Here is a 17,989-nt window from a genome sequence, read left to right as displayed (position 1 = left end):
AAATAATGAAGAACTTCCCCAATCTGGCAAAGGAAATAGACTTCCAGGAAGTCCAGGAAGCTCAGCGAGTCCCAAAGAAGGTGGACCCAAGGAAGCACACACCAAGGCACATCACAATTACATTACCCAATTAAAGATAAGGAGAGAATCTTAAAGGCAGCAAGAGAAAAGGAGACAGTTACCTACAAAGGAGTGCCCATAAGACTGTCAGCTGATTTCTCAAAAGAAACCTTACAGGCAAGAAGGGGCTGGAAAGAAGTATTCCAAGTCTTGAAAGGCAAGGACCCCCATCCAAGATCAGTCTATCCAGGAAAGCTATCATTTAGAATGGAAGGGGAGATAAAAAAAAATGCTTCCCAGATAAGGTCAAGTTAAAGGAGTTCATCATCACCAAGCCCTTATTATATGAAATGTTAAAGGGACTTATCTAAGCAAAAGAAGATAACAAATACAAACAGTAAAATGACAAGTCACAACTATCAACAGTTGAACTTAAAAACAAAAACAAACTTAGCAAACAAGTAGAACAGGAACAGAATCACAGAATCACACGTGGAGGGTTATCGGGGGGGAGGTATCAGGGGGTGGGGGTGGGGGAGGCGTGCAGGGCGGAGGGGTATAATGGGATGAAAAATGGGACAACTGTAATAGCATAATCAATAAAATATACTTAAAAAAACAAAAAAAAAATAAATGAGTTGGGTCTAGGTTAAATATTCCTAGAAACCCAAATATTATGGGTTAAATTCCTAGGAACCCAAAGTTAAATTTTAACTACCACCACAACTGAAATATTTTCAAAAGAATTATCTGTAGCCAAAGCAATGATTAGGAAGTGTTCTTTAATTACACAGTTTTACAATATGAGAGTAAGAAAATAAAATTCAGAGTGCAAGAGGGTTGGCCCCTGTATCAAATTTCGAATAGACACAAGCCCGTCCAGTCATTTTAAGCAAAGCTGAATTCAGTAGAGAGCATTAAGGAATTTACAGTCACTGATGGGAGGGGGTCCTTCAGGAATGCTTCTCAGAACAATGCCACAGGACCGCCAGACATGAGAACAGTCAGGGATCCAGCCCAGGACACCACCACCAATGGTCGAATCTGGGATCACGGGCTCACAGCCACGTGAGGGTACAGGACACGCCACGGCATTTCTTAAGACTCAGCTCTGCCTTTGTGATAGCTGACCTTGAAGATGCTCCCGGTGACCCCTCCTGGTCACTCGTGTCCTTTTCAGTCTCCTTCCACCATGGATCAAGAGTGGCCTGTATGGGCCAGAATGCTGCGAGGAATGGAGAAAGGGATGGAAGACTGTGAGCTATGGGGAAGCAAGAGGGAGTGACCAGGAGTCACTGGGTTATAGCCACAAGAACAGTAATGTCTGGAACTCCCAAAGTGCTAGGGTGTGGGGAGGAGGAAGGCAAACTTACTTGAAGCAGTGCTGGAGAGAAAGAGGACTCGCTTCTGCTCCCAGGGCCTGGGATATGACGGGAAATAGCTCCACCTGGAATAACTGGGAAGGTAGAATTCTCAGGGAAGCCACATCCTATCAAGACGATTTGGGCATAACATCAAGTTTTGCAGAGAACCAGAGGAAAGCTTTGGGGAAAGTGAAAGGGGCAGGAGACTGTGGCAGCTGACGGGATGACTGTTTTGGGGTTAGAGAACGGGAGTGATGGATGACAGGACTTCAGGCGACCTTTGGGGTGACTGGGGATGAGAGGAGCCCTCAGGTGCCGCGGCTGCCACTGTGGGTGCAATGGTGTAGGCGATGGGCAGAGGGAGGTCCTGAGGAGGACAACCCCTTCCTCCCGTTGTAAGCCTTTGAGTGATCATTTCAGCTCCGAGGCCTCCCACCTTGGCAACTGTAAAAGGAAAACAATTGGATGTTTGCGGCAGCAGTATTTATAATAGCCAGAGTGGACACGATCCAAATGTCCATCAAAGGACAACAATGGGATACTACCATTCAGCTGTAAAAAGGAAAGAAGTACTGAAATGAGCTACTTATACACATGAAGCTAAGTGGAAAGAAGGAAGTCATAAAAGGCCACATCACATATTATATGACTCTATTTATATTAAATTTCTATAAGGGGAAATTTAAAGAGACCAAAGTGGACTGTAATTCCATGAAAGGATATTCATAAATTTATTCCACTTTTCACAGACTTATCATGCAGATTCAGTTTTATACACAAGAGGGCGATGTCCACCAACTAACAATTTTGTTTATAGCCTCTGGAAATACGCAAATATAATCTCAGGGGAAAAAGCATCCTAAAAAACAATGGACATTTATGTCTAATATATATAAATCAATACATGTGAATTTCCTTATGAGGGCACAATATCTGGAAGGACAAGCAGCATGAGCATGGATGGGAGAATACTTGGTGTTGTATAATATTTTATGCTTCTTATGTTTTGTGACATGTGATTGTGTTTATTCAAAATGTTATGTAGAAAAAAACCTACGGGGGCATAAGGGGACTAAGTGGTAATGGAAAAATACAATAAAAAATAAAGAAAGAAAATGAAAAAGAAAAAACTTAAAAGGAAAATTATTTTATTTAACTAATATATGAATTTGATCAAAGCAATGTAGAGAGTATATGCAAAAAGTAAAGAGATTGTGGACATGCAAGATGCAACCGCACATTGATGTTCCTCTCCCTCTCTTTCTCCCTCCCTTTCCCTCTCTCTAAAAATAAACAAATAAGATCTTTAAAAAATAAGTAAATAAAATGTTTTTAAAAATAAAAACATACTCTTCTAATAAACCATCTATTTTCTCTCTCCTTCCATTTTTTCTTCCTTCCTACCTCTCTACCTTCCTTCCTTTTTTCTCTCTCTCTCTCTTCTTTCTTTCAAGGGCATGCCTGGAAAGACCATGCCATCATTCAATTATTTTTCAGTTTTCTACTATCAAAGTCTCCAACAGAAAGTTAAAACCATATTACAACTCACCACTTTGGCAACAATTATTACAGTTATTAATATTTTGCTTTATTTGTTTAAACCTCTTTCTCTCCATATGTGTATTGTAAGCATCTTTTCCCTAGATTTTTCAGGTGGTTTTTTCTTCAGATGCTCTAACCCTAAATATTTCAGCATGTATCTGTTTCATGAAAGGTATTCAACTACATTGCCATAATAATGTTATTACACCTGAAGGATTTAAGAGTAATTCTTTATATAACTCATTACCTAGTTCATTTAAAATTTTTAATTTGTGCCTAAAATGTCTCATGCAGCCTGTCCCCACCAGCACGGTTTACACACAGCATTATGGCTGTGTCTCTTTAGTCTGTTTTGCTCTAGAGCATTGCCTCATTTACTTATTTTTTTGACTGACTTAAAAATAGAAACCCGACCAGTTGTCTCATATGGAATGTTCTATATTTTGCCTGATTGTTGCAAATATAACCCAGAGTGTTTTGACTCTCCTAATGGTGTCTATTGATGAACAGATATTCTTCATCTTGATATAATCCAGTTTATCAATCTTTTCTTTTTTGACTCATCCTTTTTTCGGTCTTCTTTAAGAAATCTTCCCTTACTCCAAATCAAGATAAAATCATTCTATATTAACCATGTTGCTCTCCTTTTCACAATGTCTACAAGCTAAAAGGAACTGATACTTGTTTATGGTGTGAGCTGGAAGTCAGTTTTCTTTTATTTATTTATTTACATGGATATCCACTTTGTCCACCACTATTTATTGAAAATGCTATTTTTCCACTGCTCTGTAGAGCTACCTTGTCGTAAGTCAAGTGTCCAGAAGTGTGTTTGTTGTTCTCTGTGTATGTCCTTCCTGCTTGTGACACATATTTTCTTCTTTATTGAATTGGTTCTGGGTTGAATACTCCTGGGAACCTAAGTATTATGATCCAAAGTTAAATTTTAACTACCACCACAACTGAAATATTTCCAAAAGAATTAGCTGCAGCCAAAACTATGATTAAGAAATTTGGAGGTGCCTTTGCTTAAAACATTGGAACTAAGATTAAAGATATACCTCAAACATTGTTCCTAAGAAAGCAGCGGCGGCTACATCATTACCAGGTGAGGCGGGCTTCGGAGCAACGAGAAAGTGGAGGGCCCTAAGTAAACCAAGTGAAGGGGGGCTGGATCTCCCGAATACTTGGCCTTCCTTTGGCTTCAACCATTGAATCCAGGAGCACTGGCTCACAGCCACATAAGGGTGCAGGACACACCCCCACATTTTTTTTCACTTATTTTTTTATTATATTTTAATCATTGTTCAAATACAGTTTTCTCTTTTTTAATCCCAATCCTTTCCCCCCTCCCACCCTCCCCACTTCCCTCCCATTACCACCCTCCCCTTAGTTTATGACCATGTGCCCTTTAAGTTTGTTCCTGTGAGCCCTTCCCACTGACCCCTTAAATTCCCTCTTCTCTCCCCTCCCGTCACCGTGAGCCTGTCCTCTATTTCAGTGTCTTTGGTTGTATTTTGCTTGCTTCTTTGTTTTGTTATTTAGGTTCCTGTTAAAGGTGAGATCATATGGTATTTGTCTTTCACTGCCTGGCTTGTTTCGCTTAGCATAATGTTTTCCAGCTCCATCCAAGCTGTTGCAAAGGGCAGGAGCTCCTTCTTTCTTTCTGCTGCATAGAATTCCATTGTGTAAATGTACCATAGTTTTTTTGACACTCAGCTCTGCCTTTGTGATAGCTGGCCTCGAAGCTGCTCCCAGTGACCCCTCCTGGTCGCTCGTGTCCTTGGCAGTCTGCTTCCACCATGGATCAGGAGTGGCCTGTAGGACCCAGCAGAGTACAGCGGAGGTGACAGGTGCGTGGCTTCAAAGCCTAGGTTGTAAAAGGCATTGGTGCTCCTGCCTGGCCCCCAGGATCACCAGCTTTGGGGGAAGTACGACACCATGCTGCACAGATACACACACAGCTCTGTGAAGAAACCCACGTGACCACAAACCGGGCCTTCTGCCCCGAGAGTGGAAACCCACGGTGGAAACACATCCCGCAGCCCCATGATGACTACAGTCTCGGCCGATTTGACTGTCGCTGCGTTAGTGTCCCTGTGCTAGAACTGCCCTATGACACCAGAACCAAGACACTCCCAAGTTTCTGACCAGGTGACCTATGAGAATAGATGGACTCTTTTTTTTTTAATATGTTGGTTTGTTACACAGATAACGTTAGAAAGATTACATATATTTATAACCTTCCAGTCAATAAACAGCTCTCCATATTCCGCCTTTCTTCTCGTTTTCACACTCCTCATAAAACAACTAAACTAATAGCAAACTAATGAATAAAACATTCATATTACTCTCTTTTCCTTCTTACCAGTCCTCCAAAGTCCAGCCCAATCTCTATGAAGTGTATTTACTTATTTATTTTCTTTTGAATACTCTTAAAGATTTTATTTATTTTTAGAGAGAAGGGAGGAAGGGAGAAAGAGGAAGAGAAACATCGATGTGAGACAGAAACATCAACTGGTTGCCTCCTTCACACTCCCGACCGGGGACCTGGCCCGCAACCAGTCTTGTTCCCTGACCAGCAATTGAACCAGCAACCCTTTGGTTCGTAGGTCGATACTCCATCCACTGAGCCACACCAGCTAGGGCTTCTTTATTTTTCAATTACAGTTTATTTTCAATACTATTTATGTTAGTGTCAGGTGTACAGCATAATGGTCGGATAATCATATACTGACCCCATACGTAGTTGTGGCAAGATTATTGACTATGCTGTACTTTACATCCCCGTGGCTATTTTGTAAGTGCCAATTAGTATGAATGAAGTATTTCTTGACTGTGACACTTTGACAGTCTTTCTTTGGGTATCTCCTTTGTGGGTATGTCAGAAGTAATTATTTATTGCCCCATAATCACTTGTGATGATTTCACATATATTATTGTAAAGATAAAAACGATGTAGGTTTCTTCAGTGTGTCCCATAGCACCTAGCACGACACCATCTGTGTAGCAGCTACTTGAGTGAAATGATTAAATTTTTAATAGGCCATCATCCACTAGAATAAAAATCTGAGACGACAGGACTTTCTTCTGAAATTTAGAATTATTACTTTGTCTAAGGATTGAAATAAACAACCTCTGGAGTCACTGACTTTACAAATTGAATACAAAATACTTTTAGAGATATAGGATATGTGTTTTACATACGAAAGGGAAATTTAAAGCAAAGATAATTAAATAACACAACCCAAGTGACAGCAAATGAAATGCTGTTCTTCAGAGAATTTTGTACCCATACAGCAAGAACCCAATCACCTTTCTGCTCCTCTTAGCACACCGTTTCCCTCACTGAAGATGCTGGTTTAACAGGTTTTTTTAAAATATATATTTTTTAAAAGACTTCATTTATTTATTTTTAGAGAGGAAAGGGAGATAGAGAGAGAGAAACATCAATGTGCGGTTGCTGGGGATCATGGTCTGCAACCCAGGCATGTGCCCTGACTGGGAATCGAACCTACGACACTTTGGTTCGCAGCCCACGCTCAATCCACTGAGCTTCACCAGCCAGGGCCCGATTTTAGATAATTGGCTCACAGTTGTGAGGGCCAACAAGTTTGAACTTTGTAGGGCAGGCCAGTAGTCCGGAAATTCAGGAAGGATTCTTGTTACCACCTTGAGGTGGAACTCTTCTGTGGGCAACGTGTTTTAGCTCTAAACCGTCACCTGATGGGATGAGCCCTGTCTGTGTTACAGAGGGTGACCTGCTTTGCCTCAAGTCAACTAACCGTACATGTTAATCACATCTACAGCTATCACCACAGCAACGTCCAGACCAACGCTGGAACAAACACAGGCACCGCGGCCCAGCTACGATGAGACACATCACAATGCCATCTTGGAGGAAGTGGGTTATGCTGAGAGATGTGATTTCTTTTCTTTTCTGAGTATCCAAAATGTTCTGAGCACGATTTACAAGATCAGAGACACATCATGCCGAGAGCTGATCACCAACATATTAGTAATAAAATTCTAATGAAGTATATAGAAACACGTCTTATAAATTTAACTTTCTATAGGTGTTCATTTATTAAGAAAATATTTCTTTTTGTAATCTTAAAACAGGGAATCTAAGGGAGAAGTGTTACCCTTCATAACAGTTAATAAAACACCTGCCATCACGGACTTAGCTTTTAAATACACAATGACACATTCACAAAATTGCCAAGTTATTCTCTGAAAAGCTTAACACAACTGCAATTCACAAAGTGTTCATCGGAGAAAGATGCTTGTCGCAAACAGGTTACATGCAAATATCCAGAAGTTTCACCATTTACAAAGTGACAGAAAGACAGATGTGGAGAGAAGACCCTCAAAGAAGATAACCTCACCCACCCCAAACTTCCCAACTATGACAGGGTGAGAGCCGGAGGCACGAAGGCCGGGCGGAGTCGGCCCACGGACGGGCTGACGGGGACTCAGGGGGTTATGAAATACTGCAGATGTCTGTGAGCTCCTGCAGCAATGAGGAAGCCAACTCATGCTTTATATACAAAACCTATTTTCTGATGGTAAAGGTTGCACGCAGACCATTATTTATTGGCATTTTACGCATCAAAAAACTGGTAGCACTGTGTCGAGAAGGAAAAACCAAGGACATATGCGTGTAACAACAGTCTCAGAAGCTTTTCTTGTTTAGTTAGAGGGTCGACCACTGTATTTTATCAGGATTTAGTGACATCTTTGTTATAGAAAATGAGTGACCTCATTGTAGAAGTAGGGCTGGAAAATTAACATTCTGCCATGAGTATAGCTCATGGCACAACTGGATTTTTTATTTAGATAAAGACGCCGAGGAAAGGTCAAAAATATAAATTTGTATGTTCTTACTGGTTCACAATCTCCATATCCATATGGAGTATTTAAGGTCTCGAAACCAAATTGCTTGAGAAGTTTTATTTGGTAGCAGAAAGTATCTCCAATGGGATCTTTACAAAAGAAGATGTGCAAGAAGGGGGAAATAAATTTACACATAAGGTTTTGCTGCTGAAATTTGGGATGATCATCAACACGTGAGGAAGGTTACAAGGACTCACACAAAGCCTTCTGACGCAAAGGAAGCAGCAGGTACACTAAGCCCTTGACTAAATAGTTTGTTAAAACTCATAATAGACATTGTACTGAACCTAAAAAAAGCTTAACCTGTGGAAGAGAAAACGAACTAAACTGGAAGAGAAGCTGAGCTAATTACTTCCAGCTGCAGTAATACAGAGGAGGCACATTTAGTCACACCCAAACCAATCATCTCCATGACCCGACCTGATGACCGGCTTTTCGTCCCACCAACTCCATGATGTCCGTCACACTCGTTTACACCAGGGCGCTCCACCTCACGGTCTTCAGTGTTTTAAATTACGTGCGGATTTACGTGTGTCGGATGTCATTGACAGTAGCTCCTATCCTCTGTCTCTGTGTATCCACTTGACTCGGTCCTATGCACTGCCTGTCCCAGCCCGGACTGCCTACCCAGTGAGGGGGGCCGAGTCCTGCCCAAGTGACCCGGGAGAGCAGGAACGGGGAGGAGCTGCCTGCCAGGCTGGGCCCCCAATTCTAAAGGCTTTGTGTTCACTCAAAATCCTAACGCCAGTGCTTTTAGTGGGCCAAATGCAGATACACTAAGAATGTTTGGGAGCATTTTACCTTTTTAACAATATATAAAATAACACAGATTTCACTAAATGGGAAAGCAGGCAACTTCTCACTCACTAGTAGAAAAAGAAAAATAAACACTAGTGTTCAATGTCCAGTTTAAATGCATTGATGAAGATTGTGGACCCCCCCCATTAATTTAATACAAAGAGTCCAGGACAAATTCTGACCTATGACCTTAATGTACAAGTATAGTGGTATTTCTGCATCAAAGTGAATTTAGTCAATGATTAAATACAATGCTATATATATATACACATGCACACACTCATAGTACCTTTATGGAGTTCTTTAAAATGCTCACAGTAGCTTATGTGGTACTGACAGAAATAAAGAGGAACACGTATAAACTAGAATACAGATAAAAACCATGTTTTATAGCTTACTAAGTGATACCCTCTGTGGGTTACGGAGCTTATATTGTTCAAGTTTGAATTTTGACAACAGAACTGTGCTTTGGTATCCAAACCTTCATGAAATTTTAGTTACTTAAAATAAGGAATAAAAGGCAGAGCGCAGGAAACATGTGGGAGGGCAGGACTTCTGACGTGTTAATTGTCACGTGATTAAACCAGTGGTTTTCCGCCCAGGCCCGGCCAAAACTCAGGCCAAAACTCGAGTCCCTGGAGGTGATTGGGGTGGTAAAAGGGTTTGACTCAAATTTGTTTTTATAAGTACATATTTTAAAAACTTAATAAAAATGCACATTCTAATCTGTTACATACCCCAATTTTACCATGCCGGAGACTGCTTATGTATGCAACTTCCTCTACCAAGATAATTTGCTTTGGTATCAACCTTGGAGCCCAACTTCAAGAACCTCCTGAGATGTGTGTTGGAAACCTGTTATTTGCACTTGCTTATGTCTGTGTGAATCAAAGTTTTCTTGACAGTATGCACATAAAACAAAGTAGAGAAATAAGTTGGCTGCTGAAGCTTTTCGCCAACTGTTGATAACCCCAGTTTCATATTTGTGGTATTTGGAAACATTCTTAGCCACAGACTAAAACAAGTGAACACAAACGTGAACTGAAAATACACTGATAAATAAACTTTTCAGGCTTGATGTATTGGGGTCACACAAAATTTTATTTAAAAAGGATTCTTAGTGCTAAAAACTGTTTGAGAAAATAGTGCTCTATAAGACACTGCCTTTTAGTTTATTTTGTTAATACAATGTTCAACGTCTGAAACAAGCCGCCTAAGACACTTGAATCCTTAAATTCCTTTGTGTCATGGGAACATTCCCACAAACTAGAGTGCTGAAGATCTTCAAATCTGAGAACTTGTAGCAAAGAAGGAATTACACTAAAATTTCCATAGCTGTCTTAGCCTCTTCTGACAGGCAGCTTGAAACAAGACTTCTGCTTTTAAATTAATACATGTACTGTAGTGTTGTCATCTCAACATACGGCCGCCTCCACGTGACACAGTTCCGCACCATCCCACGCCAACTGTGCGGCGTGTGCTGAAGGGCCAGGCACACTGAGGTGACCTTCGATCTCATTTTGTGGTCCCATGAGAAAACAGCCTGTGCACGCCAAACTTAAACCATCTTTTTTATTTAAAAATCCAAAATTCACTTCTGCATTTTAGGTTTTGTTTAAAAAGAAGCAAACATTTCAAAGCATCAAATGTTACCAGTTTACAATGCATGAACGTATTTTAGTTTGGGGGCTGGGGAGGTGAACCCGCTGCGATGAGCAGGCACACCGCCACGCCGCGAGGCCAGGGGTCAGGACGCGTGTGTGTTCTGACGCAGCAGGGGTCTGTGTGGGGGGCGTCATGCCTCCACCATGGGCACTCCTCTCTCAACGCCCCCTCTAAAAACTGTTAGCAGGTCTCGAAATACAGAAGAGATTGTGTGTCACTTAGTTAAAAAACAAACAACTCTATCTGCTTTCTAAATTACTTAGCAAAGCCAAGACAGATCATATAATTGTAGCCTCGCTATAACTGGTGGTCTTGATATCCACGTCACAAAACTATGTCATAGGTGAGACAGAATTATGCAATTCCTCTGGTGGTTTCAGAAATCTGGTTGAAAGACGTCCAAGGCTATAGATTTCACATTAGAGCAAGGCTCCCATAGTTCCTGAACTAGGACAGTGAATATAAATCACAGTACAAAATACTTATTTTTTTTTTTACTGGAAAAGCAACAGGTGCTACATAGGAGAATCACTTACATAACATCTATTTTTTTAAAAAAAAATGCAGGTATAAAATATTAATTGCATAGGGATTTAAATATAAGGCCAAGAAGAATATTAAGTGAAGAAAAATCATAGAAAGGGCACTATGGTGTCAAAAGATAGAATTTCATTCTTAGAGTAATAAATCTGAATTACTGTCTAATTAAAAAATCACAGTATGTTGCTATAGCTAACAGTGAATGTCAACTGTTTCATTAATTCCAGACTGGACACCAGACACAGGACTAACAAGAACACAACGAAAGCTGTCTAAACCCGATCAGTGTAGTAGCACGTCAGCCAGTGCCTGGTACGTACCTGATTAGTTACATAAACTACGCCTTGCAAATGATGTACAGTGGAATACATGTTCACACGTGTGAGAGCACATCACCACCTCACGCCATCAGTGATCTGTAGGCTTACTGGGCAGTGCGATTACTCAGTCTTCCCGAGGTACAAGATCCCACCCGGCAGAATCTTCACCCAATGAACTAAGAACACTGTAATTAACAAAATATAGTCAAGTTCTACCACTGAGGACTAACACGAACCAGAGAACTAGGTCCAAACACCAGTATGTACATTATCCTTAGGACTGTGGAAGGCATTGAATGATGAATCCAACTATGCTCTGTAGTTTAAGGATTACCACCTGAAGTTTCAGGTAGAAAGGTAAATTGTGAATCTACTTCTCATCTTAATGTTACATACACTGAAGTTTAAAGAGCGATTTCCAAATATAAAGGTAGCTTAGTTAACTTAGTATTGTTATATAGAGTAGTGTGAAAAAAAAACCAACAACTCCCAAGGAAATTATGTTAAGGTACATTTGGGAATACCCCAACCAATGTTTTAAATGAAAAAGTGCATAAATACAGTAATACTACAAGTGTGTTAACTACGGAACCGATTTTCTCCTGGGAGCTACACAATCCTATTTTCCCACCGTATCTACACGTGATGAATTGTTCAGATACCACAAAGCACCATTGACAGTCTCAACTGCTTGATTATGTCGGAAAGGTCCTTGGACTTCCACTCTGCTCAGCTGAGGAGCTACCTAGAGTAGAAGCGTCAGGTTGTCTTCAGTTGGACAGGATTTAGCTTTACAATTCAGTTCTCTTGTGTTCAGGACACAGCGGAGGAATATCTTCATTTCACACTCTTGGTCGGCGTTTCAGATTCTGTGGACTGTCTCCCATCTGTCCAGGCTTCCCGGGTGCTCTTCAGAGCGAGGGTCTTCTGTTGGTCGACCACAACGTAATCCACTCTCTCGTCTGCTACATTGCTTCCCGAGCCACAGGTCTTTTGCTAAAACGAACGAACAAATGAATGAATGAATGAATACAAATAAAACACCCCATACATTTCCCCCATTGAAGGAGAGCTTCTGCTTCTGATTCAATTTTAGTCTTAAAACACAGACACACATACACGAGGAGCAACTCCTGAAATTCTGTTTGGTCACAACAGAGATAACACTACCTCGATTTCACAGTGTTGCCTCGCTCCCAACAGCGCCCTGCCTTCCCGTGCATCTGAAATGACTGGGTGTGCTGAGAACTCAAACTGACGCCCCCCCCTCACTGACGACAGTCTCACAGAGCAGGGATGGCAGACCCCTGGTTCATCTCAATGCGGGGCACAGCTCGCTTCTCCCTTTCGTCTTTAGCTCAGGCTGGACGTTTCCAAGTCCTCGGAACATGTGTCAGTGCTTACTTTCAGAAGTAAGAAATGTTTTTTGAAAAGCAGTATTTCAAGAACGGCAAATTACACAGGCTGATGGGCTGGCGGTCTTACTCCTACAATACAACTAAATACCAGCCAACCTAAAACAAAAGTAGTTACTAGTGCACTGCCGGGCTTGCTAGAAAATAAGGAAAATACCCAAGGAGTGACGGCAACAGACGGAGCAGAGCGCTGCTGTCTTTAGCATGAATGTCAGTCTCCGCAGTGTACTCAGGAGGCCCTGGGCGGGCGGGCGGGCATGCTCAACCAGAGCTGCGCTGTTCAGCTAGGGGCCCCTGAAGGGAACTGACAGGTCCTGGCTTGGTGGCACCACCTGCTTCCTGGAAGAAACCAGTGCAGGCTTCCCACAGACAGCCCCAGAGAAATGAAGTCACAGTAACCATGTATGAAACACTCACAAAAAGCAGCCATCACGAGTGTGAGTTAGCAAAAACAATAAGCACAGATTCCGATGTCCAAGGATTTCAGATAGTGAAATTATTGCATAAAGAGTACAAAATATATGTGTACAAAATGCTTCAAGGAATTTAAAAATAAAATAAAATGAATAAAATAAGAAAGGAATCAGAAGCTATTCAAGTCAGCTAAGCATATTTGAAAAAAAAACAAGCAGAACTTCATCTTAGAAGTAAAAAAATAAAATAAATTAAAAATTATACAAATGGGTCAAACAGAAGAGCTGAGAGTCAGTGAACTTAGTGATGGAGCTAAGAAAGTATCCAAGTAAGCACAGACAGACAAGGGAGAGAATGCGAAAGAGCAGGATTAGAAGTACAGAAACTGGAACGAGAAGTGCCAGCTAATGTCTGATCAGAAACCTCCAAGGAGAGAGTAAAAAGAAGGGTGGAAGGGCAGTATGCAGAGAGATAACAGCTGAAACTTTTTCAGACTTCATAAAGAATACAGAAGTAAAGACAGCATAACTTCTACCAGACAGGATGAATAAAAAGAAATCTATGTCTAAGTATGCAGACACATGGCAGTAAAACCCGAAGAACACCCGAAGAAGCAAGAAATGTTTTTTGAAAAGCAGTATTTCAAGAACGGCAAATTACACAGGCTGATGGGCTGGCTGTCTTACTCTTAAAATACAACTAAATACCAGCCAAACTTAAAACACAAGTAGTTACTAGTACACTGCTGGGCTTGCTAGAAAATAAGGAAAATGCCCAAGGAGTGAGGGCAACAGAGGGAGCAGAGAGCTGCCACACGGCTCCAGATCCAGAAAGGGCACACCGTCAGCCAGAAAAAGAGACAGGGAACCCACAATGAAACTGCACTGAGAGCAACCGCATGCTTTTCAACAGGAGCCACAGAAGCCAGAAGACAGTGAACGGCATCTTCTACTTCTTTTTAAGGTTTTAGTTATTTATTTATTTTTAGAGAGGGAATAGAGAGGGAAGGGAGGGAGAAAGAGAGACAGAGAGAAACATCAGTGTGTGGTTGCTGGGGGTCGTGGCCTGCAACCCAGGCATGTACCCTGACTGGGAATTGAACCTGCAATGCTTTGGTTCGCAGCCCGCGCTCAATCCACTGAGCTACGCCAGCCAGGGCTGGCATCTTCTACTTTTTTGAGAAAAATTATTGTCCATCAAGAATTGTGAGCTAAAAATAACTTTTTTTTTAACAAAGAAGGAAAAGGCATTTCAGCTCAACAGAAACTGCAAGAACGTACCACTGACACACCTGCATGAAGACAAAGTGGTCAGAGAAGGGAGGCTGATGCTACAAAAAGGAATGGTTACAGACGGAGCTGGCACACCTGCTGGAAACTGTACATGAGCATTATCTGTATAGTAAGACTACTACTACTGTTGCTGCTGTCTAATTTGTGGGTTTCGCAAAATTAAAAAACCAAAAGTTTGGACAAAAATAGCACAAAAGTCAGAAGGGAAGTAATTTGAGCTAACAATGGAAGAGAGCAAAGACGATTAACTTTAGGACGTGTTACATAAGCATTTCAATGGTAACCACTAAAGGAGTAGAAAGTGTGTAACTTCCAACCCATCAGGAAAGAAAGCAGTAATTTGTTAGTCTCCATAACTTTGTTACTTGTGATTTATGAAACAGCATTGGGTAACAGATTTTACTAAATTTAAATGAAACCATACTAATAAAACTCCCCCAAAGGAGATACGGTTCTTTAGGGGGAAAACACGATCTAACAGTACAGGGTGGGGCAAACGTAGGTTTACAGTTATGTGTGTGGAAGACGATACAATAAAGAAAAAATAATTAAAAAGAGTAAACTCCGTGTGTCATGCACTCACAACTGTAAACCCGCACTCGCCCCGCCCCGTATTTACGGAAGGGGGCTGCACTTACTTTGCGTGGTGGAGTGGACTTCCCAGAATCCAGATCGAGATCGAGGTATTCCACTTGTTTGTCTCCCTTGGGCTTGACCATAGGGCTGCTCCCTCCATCCAGGCTGTTACTGCCAAAAAGATTCTGGAAGGATAATACAGCACAGTCAACCGCCACACACTCACAGACGTGCTGCTTTTCTCGCCTGTTGTCTGCGAAAGCCTAAATATTTACTTCGAAAGGACATAGCTTGATAAAGTCTGCTTACAGAAAATTAAATAACCTTTTAGGATTGGGGAAACTGTTTTAAAAAACTGACTAGAAAAATTAGAGTAAGCCAGAAGTAGTTTCAAAAGTCAATCTCGGGTCCTGGCCGGGTAGCTCGCTTGGTTAGAACATCGTCCTGATATGCTAGGGTTGTGGGGTCGATCCCTGGTCAGGGTAACTACAGGAGTCAACCAGTGAATGCATAAATAAATGGAACAACAAAAATCAACGTTTGTCTCTCTTTCTCTCTCTCTGCCGCTCCCTCCCCTTCCTCTCTCTCTCTAAAATCAATTTTTTAAAAAGTCAAACTTGGTTCAAACCAAGACTGGGACATCAAGGTAACGTTGGTTGTAACAGCTCAAACTGAACATTATTAAAATGATATTTGTAAACAGTAGGATGCTTATAGCCCCTGCTTCTAAATTAATTTTTTTAACTGTCTTTTTTTCTTTTTAACATTTTTTTATTTATTTACTTTTTTAAAGATTTTATTTATTTATTTTTTTAGGGAGGGAAGGGGGGGGGGGAGAGAGAGAGAAACATCAACGTATGGTTGCTGGGGGTTATGGCCTGCAACCCAGGAATGTACCCTGGCTGGGAATCGAACCTGGGACACTTTGGTTCCCAGCCCGCGCTCAATCCACTGAGCTACGCCAGCCAGGGCTTAAATTAATTTTTTAAAGTTCTATATTTAAAGTCTTTCACACTGAAATTAGTTTGACATAAGTTTGCTAACTAAACGCTATGAACGATGACTTCATTGGCAAAGTCTATTTTATTTCAACCATTTGGAATTTTTACCACTTAATTTCCTCTGCCTTCTATTGGCTTTGACTAGTCTCTCAAAAAAGTAAAGAAAAACGGAGGATGGTGAACAGCAGTTTTTGCCCAGGTTGAACAGAGTAAGCTGGGATTCAGGGCAAAGACAACTGCTGGAAAAACACAGTTTATTCCCCCATTTTTAAGCAGGGCTGCTGACAGCCCGTGTGACATGTTTCTGTGAATTAGGAAAAGGTGCCCTCCGTCTGCGGTGACTCGGCTCTGCCGGGGCTGGGCACCGCCTGGTGGGCGGGGCAACGCCTGGTGGGCGGGGCAAGGTTGGGCAGCAAGCGCTCAGGAGGGCAGCGTGCTGTGCTGCGTGCACGACTCGCTGCACACTGGGTGCTCACGCGGTGATACACCTGCTCGCCTGTGCGTGACGGCTGTATGTGTAGGAAAAGGTTGGTAAGCCAAACTTATCAACTATTTCCAACAAAACACTGCAAGATATTAACAATAACATGCAAGGAACAAAAAAAATAAGCAAGTTTTGGTATTTAATTAGTGCAGATAGCCATTTTCCCCTGCCTTTTTTTTAAAATTCATAAAGAAACTGATTTTTTCCCTCTAAATGACTTGATTTTTCATTATCACATAAAAAAAATCAAGCAGGAGTGTATGTGTGTGAAAAAAAATTTTGTGTTCAGATGTGACCAGTGAAAGAACCCATACCTAGAATTCCCCTGATTGGAAACACTCAGAATCCTCCGCTATCACAGGCTACGAAAGGAACCCGGGAGTTCATATGACGTACACACTTTATCTCAGTACGCTGTTCCTAAAGAGAACTTCTCAGAATTGCGAGTTAAACTGTTTTCTAATTATTACCGAACTGGAAATTTTTTTGTCTTATTATTAAAATTTATGTCCCTACAGGGAAGTCTGTTTGCTCGCGATCTAATCTCAGTGGGAACAGCTTGTCACTGTGTTCTAGCCTTTAACCTGGTGTTTTCCCGAAGCAATTTAGAAAAACCCTAAGATTCTAGGAGCTGTTATGAGCACTCTGCGAATGAAAAAAGTAAAATAAAAACAACAGTACTACTTCGTTTTTCTAAAATTCTTGTAAAAATACATAAAATCATTGAACACATTTTTGTTGCTATTGTTGTATGACGATATTTATCTGTAGTAATGACCTGCTGTCATTTGATTCCAGGGGTCACTTGCAGGGCTCAACTGATGAATGCCTGACTTTGTACCTTTGTACGAATGAACAGGAGGCATCTGGTGTAGCGTATTTTCTTGCATAGTTTCACAGACCAAGTCTGTCTTAAAAAAACTATAACTAGAAACCTTTTATCATTTTTAACTAATTTTATATCCACTTTTTAGAGGTTGGTATTACACTGGAACTCTCTAATAGTTTTAGACTTCACCGTACTATTTTTAAAAAGCACTTAAAAAGCTGTCTTTTATCCTTCTTCCTTAAGTATAACGCAAGCTGTAAGGATGAGACTGACAGACTGGGAGGGTGGAGAGAGAAGATGAAGGCTTTACATACTGAGTCTTCAATGTAGTGATTGGGGTGCATGGGGACGTAGTTCTCGTCGCTGTCGTGCGAGTCGCTGCTTGAAGTTGTGCTGTGCACCGAGTCGGGTCGGGGAGACATGGGGAACCTGGAGGAGCTAGTTAACAGAAACGATCATCACCAACACAAACCGTGACAAAGTTCCTAACATCACCTCCAAAAAAAAATGAGTGACAGTGTGCATCCTTTCAGAAATAGCCACTTTAAGTCCACAATCATCTAGGGTGCACAGTTATTGTCATACCATTTACTGCACACATCCAAATGCACAACCAGTATTTGTAGCTCTACTGCAAAGGTATATTTTTGGGGCACCAAATTACTTGTGTAGAACAAAAAGTATTGCTAGCAATTTGGAGTTTGAAAGTAGAAAGTTACAGATATATGTTGGGAACCGCCCTGCCTGGTTTCAGAAGCTGTAACACCCTGTGGCTAAGGCTGAGTGAGCGACCTTG

The 17,989-nt window shown here is 41.3% G+C and overlaps 1 protein-coding gene across 4 annotated transcripts in view; it reads right to left on the bottom strand.

The window, feature by feature from the left end:
* Nucleotides 1–10,807: 10,807 nt before the first annotated feature.
* The window catches only part of GAB1 (GRB2 associated binding protein 1), a 114,901-nt gene continuing 107,719 nt past the window's right edge, over nucleotides 10,808–17,989 (bottom strand). For all 4 annotated transcript variants that reach the window (XM_036031842.1, XM_036031844.1, XM_036031843.1 and 1 more), the window contains 3 exons: nucleotides 17,508–17,631; nucleotides 14,942–15,064; nucleotides 10,808–12,178 (listed from right to left, as the gene is read on the bottom strand). In XM_036031842.1, the coding sequence (XP_035887735.1) occupies nucleotides 12,020–12,178; nucleotides 14,942–15,064; nucleotides 17,508–17,631 (406 nt within the window). In that variant the 3' untranslated portion in view covers nucleotides 10,808–12,019. The remainder of the gene's footprint in view (nucleotides 12,179–14,941; nucleotides 15,065–17,507; nucleotides 17,632–17,989) is intronic.

The sequence above is a fragment of the Phyllostomus discolor genome, chromosome 8, assembly GCF_004126475.2.
Source record: "Phyllostomus discolor isolate MPI-MPIP mPhyDis1 chromosome 8, mPhyDis1.pri.v3, whole genome shotgun sequence".
Lineage (NCBI taxonomy): Eukaryota > Metazoa > Chordata > Mammalia > Chiroptera > Phyllostomidae > Phyllostomus > Phyllostomus discolor.
Note: the sequence above shows the minus strand (reverse complement) of the source record. Positions and strands in the feature narration are given on the sequence as shown.